The sequence below is a fragment of the Chenopodium album genome, chromosome 8 (assembly GCF_948465745.1).
Source record: "Chenopodium album chromosome 8, dcCheAlbu1.1, whole genome shotgun sequence".
In the NCBI taxonomy this organism is placed as follows: Eukaryota; Viridiplantae; Streptophyta; class Magnoliopsida; order Caryophyllales; family Amaranthaceae; genus Chenopodium; species Chenopodium album.
This window is the reverse complement of record NC_137841.1, coordinates 70,803,469-70,816,853: the sequence shown is the minus strand read 5'-3', so window position 1 is coordinate 70,816,853 and position 13,385 is coordinate 70,803,469. Positions and strand designations below refer to the sequence as shown.

Genomic DNA, 13,385 nt, shown 5'->3' with positions numbered 1-13,385 from the left:
GCAATAACAGTATCTGGTCATCTTTTTTGTAAGCCCTCCAATGTGAATGTTGCACAATCATCTGAAATTCATAATGACTTCAAAATATACATTAAAAATAATAACTATGTTATCATTAACCAATCCAACAAAGATCAAATTCACTTTTCAATATACAAAATTGCAACTAAGTATCAATAAAATCAACAGGAAAATTTATAACAAATGATACACGGTAAGATTATGTCTACAGTGTTAAGGAGCATATAAATGCAATTAAGTACATTGTACAACAGGAAGTTCCTGAAAATCATCAATCTCCTCTTCTCAGTTGGAGATTTTCAGTACACTTCCAAGTTATATTATCACTCAAAATTATAAGTAAAGCATATGTGCTAAATTAAATAAAGAAAGTAATCTAGTTGCGTCTAGAATCTTGAAGAAACTGCATATGAATCCAATAGTAACCAAACGGCCATTCACCTAAACCTATATCCTATAAAAAAGAATCAAATTTGAAACAGAGCTTCAGAAAGAACTAAGATCAAGAACTCCATTATATAAATAAAAAATCATACTCTGTAGTGCTACATTATTGTTGACATCAGGAAATATAAGCTAAAAGTATAGCTACCAAAACTATAGTGCTAATTTTCTCTAAATGCCTAAAATTATGATTATTGATTCATAATAATATTATGATGTGAAACAATATAAAAAATGAAGTGATACAAATTACAGTCCTCCAAAAGAGGAAGTATACGTATAACGTATTTACCAATAATCCCCACACGAGCAACTACCATTCTTAAAATGGTGAAATTTGCTAGCGTCTCTCACAACAATCTCACGATCTTTGACTTTTGATATCAGCTTAAGTGCATTATGACAATCGTGGCATATCCGATGGCTCTGAACAAGTTGAAGTGGGACATAATCAGGAGTATTCATAAGCCCAAAAGTCACAGCCAACTTTTCACTATGGTACAAAAGCATATGCTCTTCTTTCTCATCTACGTCTGGAAGCAAATATCTATTTTCAGGAACATACCCATGTTTCGAGATCTCCACAAGCAAACCATCCAAATACTGGTATATCTTCTTTGTCTGAGCATGTGACTTATCACCAGAACAAAACGCATGTGACTGTTTCTTTATTTCAATCCAAGTACACGACGGTAGTAATCTTAAACCTTTTTGCTTTAAGTTATGAATGACAGAAGCAGCTTCCTCCATCTTCCCCATGTTGTTGTATATATTCAAAAGAACAATATAGTTGCTAAGCTTTTCTGGTCCCATTCCATAAAGTTTCTCCGCAGCAAAAACCCCAAGCTCTAAGTTCTTGTGGATCCTGCAAGCAGTTAGCAACGCCGCCCACATATTCATTGTGGGCTCAAAGGGTGCATTTCTTATCAAAGCCAAAGCTTCATCCAAGAGCCCCTCCCGGCCTAATAGCTCTATCATACATGCATAATGCATTGCCCTTGGATTGATGTTATGTATGCTGTCCATTGAGTAAAAAATATCCCACCCACGATCTGACAAGCCTAAATTACTGCATGCAGATAAAACAGCAAGAAATGTAACATGGTTAGGTCTCATTCCTTCACAAAGCATTTTGTCAAACAACTCAACTGCATCTTCTCCTCTACCATGATTGGCATATCCAGCAATTAGAGCATTCCATGATATGAGGTTTTTGCAGGGCATTCTATCAAAAACATTTCGAGCATCTTCTATCCTCCCCCATTTGCTATACAAGTCTATAAGGGTTGTATTAGCTACTGTATCTAAGCTAAATCCATGACGAACTAAACTTGCATGAGCTTGTTTTGCATGTTCAAGTGACCCCAGCCTAGCGCATATCCTTACAACAATCGAAAATGTAAAATGGTCCATAGGAACATTAGCATCTTGCATTTCATAATACAAACTTAAAGCTTCCTCACTATAACCATGAAGTGCATAGCCTGCAATAATTGTGTTCCACCCAACAGTAGTCTTTTGTGGCATTGCATCAAAGACAAATTGAGCATCCTCAATGCTCCCACACTTACTATACATATCAATCAATGCACAAGCTACAAAAATATCATCACTAACACCCATTTTCAATACACATGAATGCAGTTGTCTTCCCGGATATAACAACCCCAAACCTGCAGTTGCCCGAATCATAGTAGCAAAAGTTCGTGAGTCAGCCTCAGAATATTCTGACCACATCGTAAGAAACAATCGATAAGCCTCAACATAATCTCCTACATCCACTAACCCGGCAATCATTATATTCCACGAAACCAAGTTTCTCTGAGGCATTTCGTCAAAAAGTATACGTGCGTCCATTAACATATTACATCTCACATGCATCAACAACACCCTATTGCTCATATATTGATCTGGGACAAACCCATTATTAAACATGTGATTAGTTACCCTTTTTACCCCTTTAATTGATTTTGCTCCAATGCATGCATTCACCAAGCTATCATAAGTGCTACTAGTGACTCCATGACCATCCTCAATCTCCAAAAAATCAAACAGCTCAAGAGCTTCTTGATACCGTCGTTTAAAAACTAATTTCTCTATTTGATCACATAGACCAAAAGAAAATTTATTTTCCTTTGTATGCTTAATGTTGGTCTTTTCTTCAGTATCTTCATGGGGTTTTGAAGGTTTATAATTGGGTTTGGGGCGTAAAGTCTGCTTCACCAAAGAGCACCGTAATGGAGAAAAGGATGTGCTTCGTTTTCTACCGTTAGTCCAATATAATTGAGAACCGGAAAAGAAAAAGGCTTTGGAATCAAAAGCTGATGAAGAAGAACTATCTAGGATCTGTCCTAAGGATATATTCTGATATCGCGACAATGGAAGCTCCATTGCATTCTCTTCACAACCAATTCAATGAGCAAGCAAAAATTTCTGGAGAAATATACTTTTGTCAAAAACTAGCACAATATCATAACTTAAGATTTACCAAATACAACTCAAAAAATGACTATCACAAGTTCACAACACACCACATTACTCAAGCTACTATCTAATTCGCATTCTACAGAACAAAATCATCATTTCTCAGATTCAAAATTCGTAGAAATTTGCTGATTTATTCGATTTGTACCACGAATTCTCAATCAAATTAGAAGAACACAATGCCAAACCTAAAAAATCTAAATTCAATTGCACAATAAGTTACATTCAATAAAAGCAGTGATAATAAAGAGAAAATAAAATAAAATTGAGCATAAATTTCTTTGATTAACTAAAAATCAAAATCAACATTTTACTAATTAAGCTCTTATCTTGTTATAATCTTTCATAACTTGATAAATTACTACAGAGTATAACAATGATTCAATAATCCAGCTTAGAAGAGCCCTAAATTGATTATACTGAAAATCAAAATTAACGACAGAGTGAAACAAAACCCTAGATTGTGAAATTAATATTCGATAATTCATAAAATCTTACCACAAAAGCTGGTTCAATGGAGGTGAGAAAGCTTAGAAACTGCTTCAATGGAGAATTCAGAGTTGCGCTTCAATGGAGGAGAGAGAGAAAAAGAGAAATAAATTGTCTAGTCAGCAGCATCCCAAATCTTCGGTGATTCCTATGCTAACTTTAATTTATTCTCTACTAGTACTTTGGAGGAAATTAGTTGAGCAACCGTTTTGTCTTTCGTATACCCAAAAAAAAAAAAATTGTATTCCGTATTTTTTTCGTGTTTTAAGTTGCATCACTTTGCAAATTGCAGACTCTTAAAGAATTTTTTAGAGATGACTGTTATAGAGAGAATAAAAGAATGGACTCGTGGGATAGAAGATAGATTGTGAATTTATTTAACTAATAAGGAAAATAATGCAACAAATTTAAAACTTTATGTTTAAAAAGGTGATGCAGCTAAACTTAAAAGAAAGAGGAAGTATGAGTACAATGTATGAGAGTCTACAAGACTACAACTCTACAAGCACTAGTTAATGTAACAAAACATAGCCCATACTCCATATAGGTGAATGATTAATGACAGGCGTATAATATAAATTATAAACCCTTAAATTTCAAAAGATATCATCGATTAGAATTCATTCCTAACATGATCATAAGCATATCACAATTTTCAATTCTTGAACCGAATTTATCAAAGTGCAATATGAACAACCCTAGCAGCCAATTATGATAATAGTTGTGGCTTTGGAGTTAAGTGTGTGTGTTTGGGGTGGGGGGAAGGTCTCCGCCAGCCCCGCGAATGGCGTCACCCCTAGGCCCTGGATGGGAGCATGGAACAACTAAGAAGCATAAGTTCTTGGTGTGGTAGTATAGATGCATGGCAAGTTTGTTGCTTAGAGGTTAGAAGTTGGCTTACCTTAGATATTTAATCCTTACATAAACAAATACTTGCAACAAATTGTTATGATAAGAAGTTTTTGGTAAGAATCATCAATCTTTTGACATTTTCTCTTTATTGTATGAAGTCTTGCTAGTTACTTACTGATGTAACGAATCAAATACACTCAAGCTATAAAAATGCTAGATCTTGTGCATATACACGAAATCGTTGCAAAAACCATGTTAACTCATAAGACATATCAATCCATCGTTCTGTCACATACAGCTTACCAGAACTCGTAAAGCTACTGTCATTACCACTTCATTCTGTTTTAAGAATTTGTCAGACCAGATTCTGTTAGAAGGTATGATCGAGAAGAAACGAGTTTCATGTTATTAAGGTAATGTAGATGCTCTTGATTTCGGTTCGTGCACATCTAATAAGACTGCAGGAGTATGTTGCATTTGCCAGAACACCATATTTAACAGTAATTTATCATACAGCTCTTCAATGGTATTTTCTCTTTTGTGTAGTCAATCTTGCTTAATTATAAAAATAAATAAAATAAAAATCATACATTTTTTCCATCCCAATCCCGAAATCATGTCTATTCAAGAAAATAATTTTTAAATAGAAAAATCATACATCTCTTCCATCCCAATCCTTCATTTTTTCCATCCCAATCCCGAAATCATGTCTATTCAAGAAAATAATTTTTAAATAGAAAAATCATACATCTCTTCCATCCCAATCCTCTAATCATGCCTATTCGAGAATTTTTTTTTTTTTTTTTTTTCATCCCAATCCCTAATCACGGCTATTCATAAAGTAATTTTAACTCATAAGACATATCAATCCATCGTTCTAGCTTACCGGAGCTTTGTAAAGCTATTGTCATTACAACTTCATTCTGTTTTGAGAATTTGTCAGACCAGATTTTGTTATAAGGTATGATCGATAAGAATCGAGTTTCGTGTCATTAAGGTAATGTAGATGCTCTTGATTTTGGTCCGCGCACAGCTAGTTAGACTGCAAGAGTATGTTGCATTTGCCAAAACACCATTTAAAAAAATATATAATAGTAAAAGTACATTGAAAAGGTAAATTTACATTGGGTGTGCGAAAAAATAGAGAGAGAAAGTAATAAAAGCAAATGAGACTATCAATTTGAGACTAATTTAGTGTTTTATCGAAAAAAATTATTGAAACAAATTCAGTGTTTTATCTCAAAGGAATGAAGTTAATTGTTCAATAACCCACCACCGAAAATAGTAAATACCTTTCAATTTCCATTTCACTATGGATTCAGTTTGAAAGTGATCAGGAAAGATTGCTTGATGGTTGTAGGGGATGGTTGTACGGGTATGGGACATATGTAAGATTCAATCATTATACAAGTATTATAAAGGAGAACAATCATTCATTACATTTGATGCTGTGAAGAACATGATTAGTTTGTTAAAAAAAAGCCTCAAAGATGTGGACGAGGAAACATCTTACACTAAGCTGGAATGAAAAATGTAGAAGAATTTCATAAAATAAGAAAATGCCCAAAAGATATCAGATGACAAGAACAAACTAATGAAACTATGTTATCCAGTTCTCGCACAGGAAAAGTCACACATGTACATTGCTGAGAACCAACTTAAGCTACTTAACCTTAGAGATGAGAGTTGGAAAGAATACAGACAACATTGGGAAAAACATATTCTCAGATTTTACATTCAAGCTAACAGATTATAGTGCATCAGAACAGAACTTACATGGTCACTGTCAGGAAAGACTCTACGCATTCACTAAACAAGGAACATATCGGAGCCACTTTCTATACAAATTCTAACTACTGCGTTGTCACACTTTTTGCCAAATTTCGAGGTTGATCGACATTAAAGCCTCGTAACACTGTCAGGTGATAAGCTAACAGCTGCAAGGAAGATACAATATAGTGTCAACAAAATGATTAAACATTCTCAAGTTCAATAAGATTGTAACAAAAAAAAAACAATTTCAGAAAACATTTTATCATGATCCTGGCTAGTATGTTTGAACTAGCTATACATTTCAAATACTGTAGAACAACAATTTCCAAAGAAAGCATTCGATGTCAAATACACTACATATATTAATAAGAATGGTATATACACGTGGGATACAAAGATGATAAAACCACACCCTGGGAGAAGGGATGGGCGGAGAGGAGTTGTTGTATAGAGCGGTATTAATTCAAGACAGTAATGACTTTCAGGCTAGGCAATCCTTATTAAATTATACTCAAATTTCACAACTATTCACTCAAAGTCAAATGATCCATTTACATACCTGTAATGGAATGATGTTGATCACAGGCTGAAGGCAATCTGAAACCTGAGGAACTTCAATTACACGACATGAGCCACCTAGGGAGACAGCTGCTGCATCACCTTTGGAACACAACACGATCAGACGACCTTTGCGAGCATGAAGTTGCTGGATTACTGACTGTTGCTTGCTGTAGGAAGATATTCGACCAACAGAATATATTACAGAACTTCAGCACTGTAGCACAAAAAGAGAGGGGGGGGGGGGGGGGGGGGAGGAATTCAGTTGGTAATCTATCTTATGAAAAGCTTGAAGACTAACCTGAAGCAAGCATCACGAGTAGCAATCACAACAATAGGAAGGTTTTCGTCAACAAGAGCCAAAGGACCATGCTTCATTTCACCAGCAAGCATTCCTTCACTGTGCATCAGAGAGACCTCCTTTACTTTCAAAGCACCTTCTAAAGCTGTTGCATAGTTGTAACCTCTTCCAAAAACAAGGAGAGACTGCTCATGAATAAGTAGTTGAGCAAGCTCCTCCATTTCTTGGTCAAGTTGAAGCACCTCTTTTACCCGACCTGCAATACACAAAAAAAGATTTTACACAATAATACATGGTGAACAGGTAGTAACTGTGGGAAAAGAAACAAATCAGGATGGATTCTGCTGATGACAGCACTGACAAGTGATAGGGAAACTTCCCAAAAGACTCACAAAAGAATCATTTTAGGAACGAAAACTAAAATAAAAATAATGTAAATAGAGAGAGGAATTATAACGTACTTGGCAATTCATATAAACCTTCAATAATAGCTTCTCTTCTGCCTTGATTAGAGATTGTGTCATCAGCAATAGCTAGAGCTAACATAGCCATCACAGCAATTTGACTTGTATACGCCTGCTCATCATGATAACTTTGGCAATCAGATGCAAAGAAGAAAACAAAGCAACTACTTATTGAAATCAGATAGTAGATACATGAAAATACCTTAGTACTTGCCACACCAATTTCAGCACCAGCATTTATATGCACACCACAGTGTGTGTTTCTCGCAATTGCACTGCCAACTGTATTTGTTATACCAACACATAGTGCCCCATTTTCTAACGCGTATTCCAGGGCTTGCAAGGTATCAGCAGTTTCACCAGACTGGCTGACAAAGACAGCTGTATCTTCCCTATATATTGGCCCCTGCCTATCAACCAGATCACTAGCAATTTCCATTGTAACAGGAATCCCTGAGAAACAAAGAGGTATGGTCAAACATACAGATTGATAAAACAGTTCAGAGGAGTAACTAAATGCACAAAGCACCATATACACAAACCAGAAAGTTCTTCTAAAATGGGCCTTGCGGCTAGAGCGGCATTGTAACTTGTACCACATCCAATAAAAAGGATACGCCTACTTCTCCTGATAGTTTTTAAATGATCTTTGATTCCACCCAACAGTACAGACTTTGCTTTGCAAGAACCTCCACGAATAAGTCTTCCCCTCATTGTCGTTCTCAAGGACTCTGGTTGTTCATGAATCTCTTTTTGCATATAATGTTCATATTTTCCTTTGTTTATTTGTTCAACTTCCATCTCAAGAATGGAAAGCGCCCGTTGCACAGAAGAAGGTCGACAGAGAGTGCCACTACTCTTCCCTTTCTCATTTTCAAATTTGAGAATTGTCACCCCTCCATCCTGAAACAATACATATTTAACTTTATCTTGAACCAATTCACTAAGCCAAAAATTAACCATTGCCAAATAAAAGAATCAATGTTCAAGCAAGATTAAGAAATGTTAATGACTTCTTTGTCTACATCCCCTGCCTAGACATACATTATAGAGGTCCAAACTTTGTTCATGAAGCTGAAAGACAGAAAAAGACATTATCTTGGACCTCTTGAAAGTATTTCTTCATTACCAGAGATGTCCTCCTACAACATGCACATTATCTAGACCCTTCAAAGTCCTCTTTCCTTGAGATGTTCATTAGGGCATTTCAAACGGATAATCAAGTTCAAAATTTCAAAATGACCGAGAATTCGAGAAAGCTCTAGCACTAGACACTTAAAGTGGTGAAAACGCATGCTTTCCCTAGTAACTATATAGCACTTGAACATCATATAAAATAACCACAGAATTACCTTTATATGAACTACTTCACCATCCTCAATAACCAAAACCTTCTTTGTGTGCTCAACAAGAGCATTAGGATCACTTGAGATAAAAAGTTCTTTTGGCTGCCCATTCCTCAAAATTTTGAAGTCAGGAAATGATGCTCCAGCACTCACATCTTCTGTTAATTCCTGAATAAGTGTAAATCGCAGAAAATTGTAGCATCAGGAGAAATTATCAAAGAAAATCCACAAATCTACGCAATCACTGATTCTACCTACCAAAAGATAGGCTGAATAACTCCAACATGATTAAAAGTCCTTATCAAATAAAATAAAATTTAATAATTTATGGGTTCAAATGTGACACTCCGCCAACAATGGTTACATACAGATATTGTTGTGAGAGTAACAATAAAACCCAAACAAATAGCCAGCAACATCGAAAAAAATGAAGCTGAAGCAAGTATGCATACAAACTTGCAATTGGAAACCTTCACAAAGCAGCAAGAGGGGTTATTTAAAATACTGATGGAGCAATTTCCATACACCAGAAGAAGCCTGGCACTAATCGTCACTCATGTCAAACTAATTTCCTAGGACACGTAGACATGGAAGACAAAATTTTCAAGTGAAGCCAAAACGTCTATCTGCCAGACAGTAAATAATATCGCAAGTTGGCAAATGGAAACCATGAAATTCGTTCACAATGCCTAGTATCTGTTTGAAACGGTAAAACTTCCAGCACAACCTCCATAATAGAGAAGCAAAGCCTACTACCTTGTTTTTATAATTTTATTAATTTTAATAATAAGACTTCTTACTGAATTCAAACTTCAAAATATAAGGTAGAAGATATGATTATAGAGCATGGTGGACTCCGATGTCAAGACAACAAATGACAGGACATTATAAGCAATTCAAAATATAAAACATGAAGCTCAGCAAACATCAAACAAGATCATCATCTATTTAAAACTTAAAAGTGGGGAGCTGGGGATGAAAATGCCAGTTTTTTATTGATTAATAAATCAAGGGGAATGGTATCCTTGACTCCCTTAGATTTCCAATCTTCTAACTGGTCTAAATCCTTGATAAATCATACCCTTTTTAGGTAAGTTTTACCAAGCCTATAATTCGTAATAAAAAATCTTGGTAGTAGTATTTATTACTTCACAAGATACTTAAGTGTATGAGTTATAGCCTTATATGATCTCTGCGCTCAATTAATTCCCCATGGCATTCTCATGATTTTCTTAGTATCAACGTCGACAAAAATCTGCAAAATATTGCAGACACACTTGCCTCTTATACTTACCATAACGCACAATATTGGAAATCTATATGGTCAATTGCTCCATGACATTAACCACACAGAGACATGTGTAGAACTTGGTAAAGTCAAACCGTTAAACACAAATAAATTGCATTTTTAACTTACTTTAACACCAATAAGCAATGGGCCACCACGTTTGCAAGCAATCAACTCATTTGGATAATGTCTGCTTTTAAATATTAGTGCATAAGCACCATCAAGATGCCGCATAACCTCAAGGACAACATCACTGAATGAGATTTTGTTCTCTGCTGCGAAACGAAAAATGGAATATGATAACTTCAAGTCATTAATTTATTAGAAAAACATAATGCCTCAAATTTAAGTACATAACTTTTTTAAAAAAAAATTGAAGGGGATCATAGTCTAAGATTTAAATCATATATTTACCAGAAATGGAGAAGAAGTGAAAAGGAAGGATGATTAAAAATCACACAATTAAGAGATGCATAGTTTCTAAAAGATATTGATATTTTATGCATGGCCTCCCTGATTTCACCCCATTCTGTTAGCAACATCTCCATGCCCAAAATAATGGAAAAGAAAAAAGTTATAATAAATCAATCCTATGAAGTAAGAACATTCAAATACAATTCATTATCAAGAGTCTCAAATTATAAGGCTGGGAATAACTCTATCATATTGAAATGAAATTAAAACAGTGGCGAGTATAGCATCACCATATCATCATCAACCTCAAAAGAAATAAATACCTTCTCCTTCATTTGCTTTGTCATAAACATACTTCGCAAGCTTCGGTATTACTTCAGTATCAGTATCAGATTCGAATGTAAAACCATGTCGAACTAGAGTTTCTTTCAATACCTAAACATGCAAAGGAAAGCAGTCAGTAAGCATTGGTAACAAGAAGAAACAACTAAACCTACCAAACAGATAGTTACTTTTACACGTTTCTTATAAAATAAAATTAGCTTATATCAATCCCTAACAATTTCACAAAAAAAAAAAAAAAAAAAAAAAAAAGCCTCTGTAGTAATTATTGTCGACTGTATGGAATTTCCCCGCAAAAAAGATTAAGCTATTGGCATTGTTGATCCATTTTCAGAAATTTAAAGGTGGTAAAGAAACTTTAATAAGCTAAAAGTTGAGATTGGCAAAACTTTATGAACATGAGGCGACCCCGCGACAGCTTATATAAAGCATGAAGCATATGTAAAACGAAGCATACAGTAAAACGAAGCATACAAGAATTGTAGTTTTAAAATCAATGGTAAAGTACAAAGAGGACCCTTGAAAAAAAAAAATCAAACAAACCTCATAATTAGTAATAACCCCATTATGAACAACCACAAACTCATTTTCAGGACCAGAGGTCTGTGGATGACTATTTCTTGGTGCAGGCTCGCCATGAGTTGCCCATCGAGTGTGGGCAATTCCAGCATGAACAGAAAATGACTCCTCTAGGTTCAACTCTGTGGCTGCAACCTCTGTAAAAAGCAAATTTACTATCAGTTACAAATCTACAATATGCACACTTCATCGAATTATTACATGATCCCGCTCAGCTCATAATTCTTAATGCCCCACACCCTCATCCCCAAACCCCATGAGGCTCTTTAGTCATGAGGTTCTTTCCCACAAACAATAAACAACGGCATCAGTAGCCCCGCTACGTTAAAAGTTCACATCCTGACCGGAGTAAGACGTGCATGTTCATTAGTTATTAACACCCCAGTAAAGATGTTGCAAACCGAAACCGGAAGCACCAAAAGAAACGCAATGGACTTAATTAATAAGCTTGTAGCATCTATTGTGTACTATTGCATTGTGTAGAATCACATGATTAAAGCAACAATTTCAATATACCCTAATACTTGCATTTTCAGCACCATATAATAAAGCACACTGCACAGAACAGCAGCATATGATCATAACAAGATTCAATTGCTAAAACAACCATCATAATTGTCATACAATAAACTTAAACATTCTAAAAGGTCATAAACCACTAAAACCCCAAACAACCCAATTGAATTCATAATTTTGTGATCTAAATTCCTGATCATGATCTATAGAATATTTTTTAAAAAATGCCCATAAAAAAAAATACGTTACACTAATACTCAAGAGTAGAAACTGATGAAATTCAATCAAACCCAGAAATTCCCACAATTCAAAACACCCAAAACAAATGAAATTCCCAGAAAAAAATTCTCAAACCCAGAAAAACCCAGAATTCAGAACAATAGAAAAATGTGAAAAATTTAACCTTGATAGACGGATTTAACGAGGGATTCAATGTTGCCCTCTTGACGAAAAACAAGGGGAGAAGGAGAGAGAGTTGATGAAATGTCAGAAGAAAGAGAAGAATCAATTGAAATTCCGGCGGAATCATAACCTCGATACTCCAAACGCCGTAATCCATTGAAGAGAACTTCAACAATGTAACGTCTTTCTCTGTTAACATTGAAGTTCAAATATGCAAAGATCCCACACATTATTCTTCGATTTGTTCGTGAATTCTGGTTCTCTTACCAAGGAATTGGTCGGAGATCGAAGGATATTTGTATACAGAGGAGAGAGAAAGGAATGAAGAAGAAGAAGGGATGTCAATTTTGACTTTTTGACTATAATATGAACAGTAATTTCCTGGGAATTTTAACTGATTTTTGAGGTTTATAGATTGGGAAAATTCTAAGGGAATGGAATATGAATTTGGCTTACTAAATATGTTCAAACTTGGTATGTAGCATGGAAATGTAATTGACATGGACCCATGAATTAGACGGTTTAGATTTCATACTCTTTATAGAATTATAGATATATAGTGATTTAATGATGCGAACCAAGTATTAATAATTTAAGGGTTCGTTTGGCATCACTGTGGTTTTCTGTTTTTTGGTTTTTTGTTTTTTAAAAGTATATTATATATGTCACATAATGAATCAAAAAATATTTAGACATATTAAAATCATGATAATTTTGAAAACTGACAACAGAAAAGTGGAAACACCTTTTTCTTGTTTCCTGTTTTTGGTTTTTAGTTTTTAAAAAAACAGAAAACTGAAAACCAAAAATGATCCCAAACAAGCCCTAAGATTCTTGATTTATTTTCTTTAGGATTTATTTTATCGTATTCATATGATTTACTTAGGATAATACTAGATGAAACTCATGCCATGCACGATTTGTTTGATTTTTTTTTTTGTTGTTGTATTTATGAGCTAAATTCTGTTATATATTTAGATAAAATTCCTAAAATTAAAAGATAATATTTAATTAATTTAAACTTAAAAATCTCATTGGCCAATTTTGCTTATGTGGCATTTGAATTATTTAATTCTAAAAGAAATTAAAATTAAATATAGGTGATGAAGCCC

At 34.6% G+C, this 13,385-nt stretch overlaps 2 protein-coding genes across 3 annotated transcripts; both read right to left on the bottom strand.

Moving 5' to 3' along the window:
• Positions 1–506: 506 nt before the first annotated feature.
• On the bottom strand, positions 507–3,721 carry LOC145556489 (pentatricopeptide repeat-containing protein At5g50390, chloroplastic-like). Its single transcript, XM_081618148.1, has 2 exons — positions 3,448–3,721; positions 507–2,898 (listed from the first exon to the last, which is right to left on the bottom strand). The coding sequence occupies exon 2, from the start codon at positions 2,854–2,856 to the stop codon at positions 754–756; it is 2,103 nt and encodes a 700-aa protein (XP_081474274.1). The 5' UTR covers positions 2,857–2,898; positions 3,448–3,721; the 3' UTR covers positions 507–753.
• Positions 3,722–5,868: 2,147 nt separating this feature from the next.
• On the bottom strand, positions 5,869–12,675 carry LOC145556487 (glutamine--fructose-6-phosphate aminotransferase [isomerizing] 1-like). Of its 2 annotated transcripts, none has more exons than XM_081618146.1 (11): positions 12,275–12,675; positions 11,320–11,492; positions 10,758–10,869; positions 10,150–10,295; positions 8,739–8,900; positions 7,929–8,289; positions 7,589–7,839; positions 7,384–7,498; positions 6,923–7,178; positions 6,623–6,791; positions 5,869–6,227 (listed from the first exon to the last, which is right to left on the bottom strand). In XM_081618146.1, the coding sequence occupies exons 1-11, from the start codon at positions 12,501–12,503 to the stop codon at positions 6,144–6,146; spliced, it is 2,058 nt and encodes a 685-aa protein (XP_081474272.1). In that variant the 5' UTR covers positions 12,504–12,675; the 3' UTR covers positions 5,869–6,143. The 2 variants fall into 2 exon arrangements, with proteins under 2 accessions (XP_081474272.1, XP_081474273.1); XM_081618147.1 differs by having other exon boundaries at positions 10,150–10,292.
• Positions 12,676–13,385: the final 710 nt, after the last annotated feature.

Bases quoted from the DNA above. Each gene is read 5' to 3' on its own strand.
- LOC145556487 (XM_081618146.1), bottom strand. From the start codon at position 12,503: ATGTGTGGGATCTTTGCATATTTGAACTTCAATGTTAACAGAGAAAGA. The intron at 10,296-10,757 runs GTATTTATTTCT...TTCGTTTCGCAG, and splicing joins CAAAGCAAATGAAGGAGAAG to CAGAGAACAAAATCTCATTC. The intron at 8,901-10,149 runs GTAAGTTAAAAA...ACACTTATTCAG, and splicing joins CATTGCTTATTGGTGTTAAA to GAATTAACAGAAGATGTGAG.
- LOC145556489 (XM_081618148.1), bottom strand. From the start codon at position 2,856: ATGGAGCTTCCATTGTCGCGATATCAGAATATATCCTTAGGACAGATC.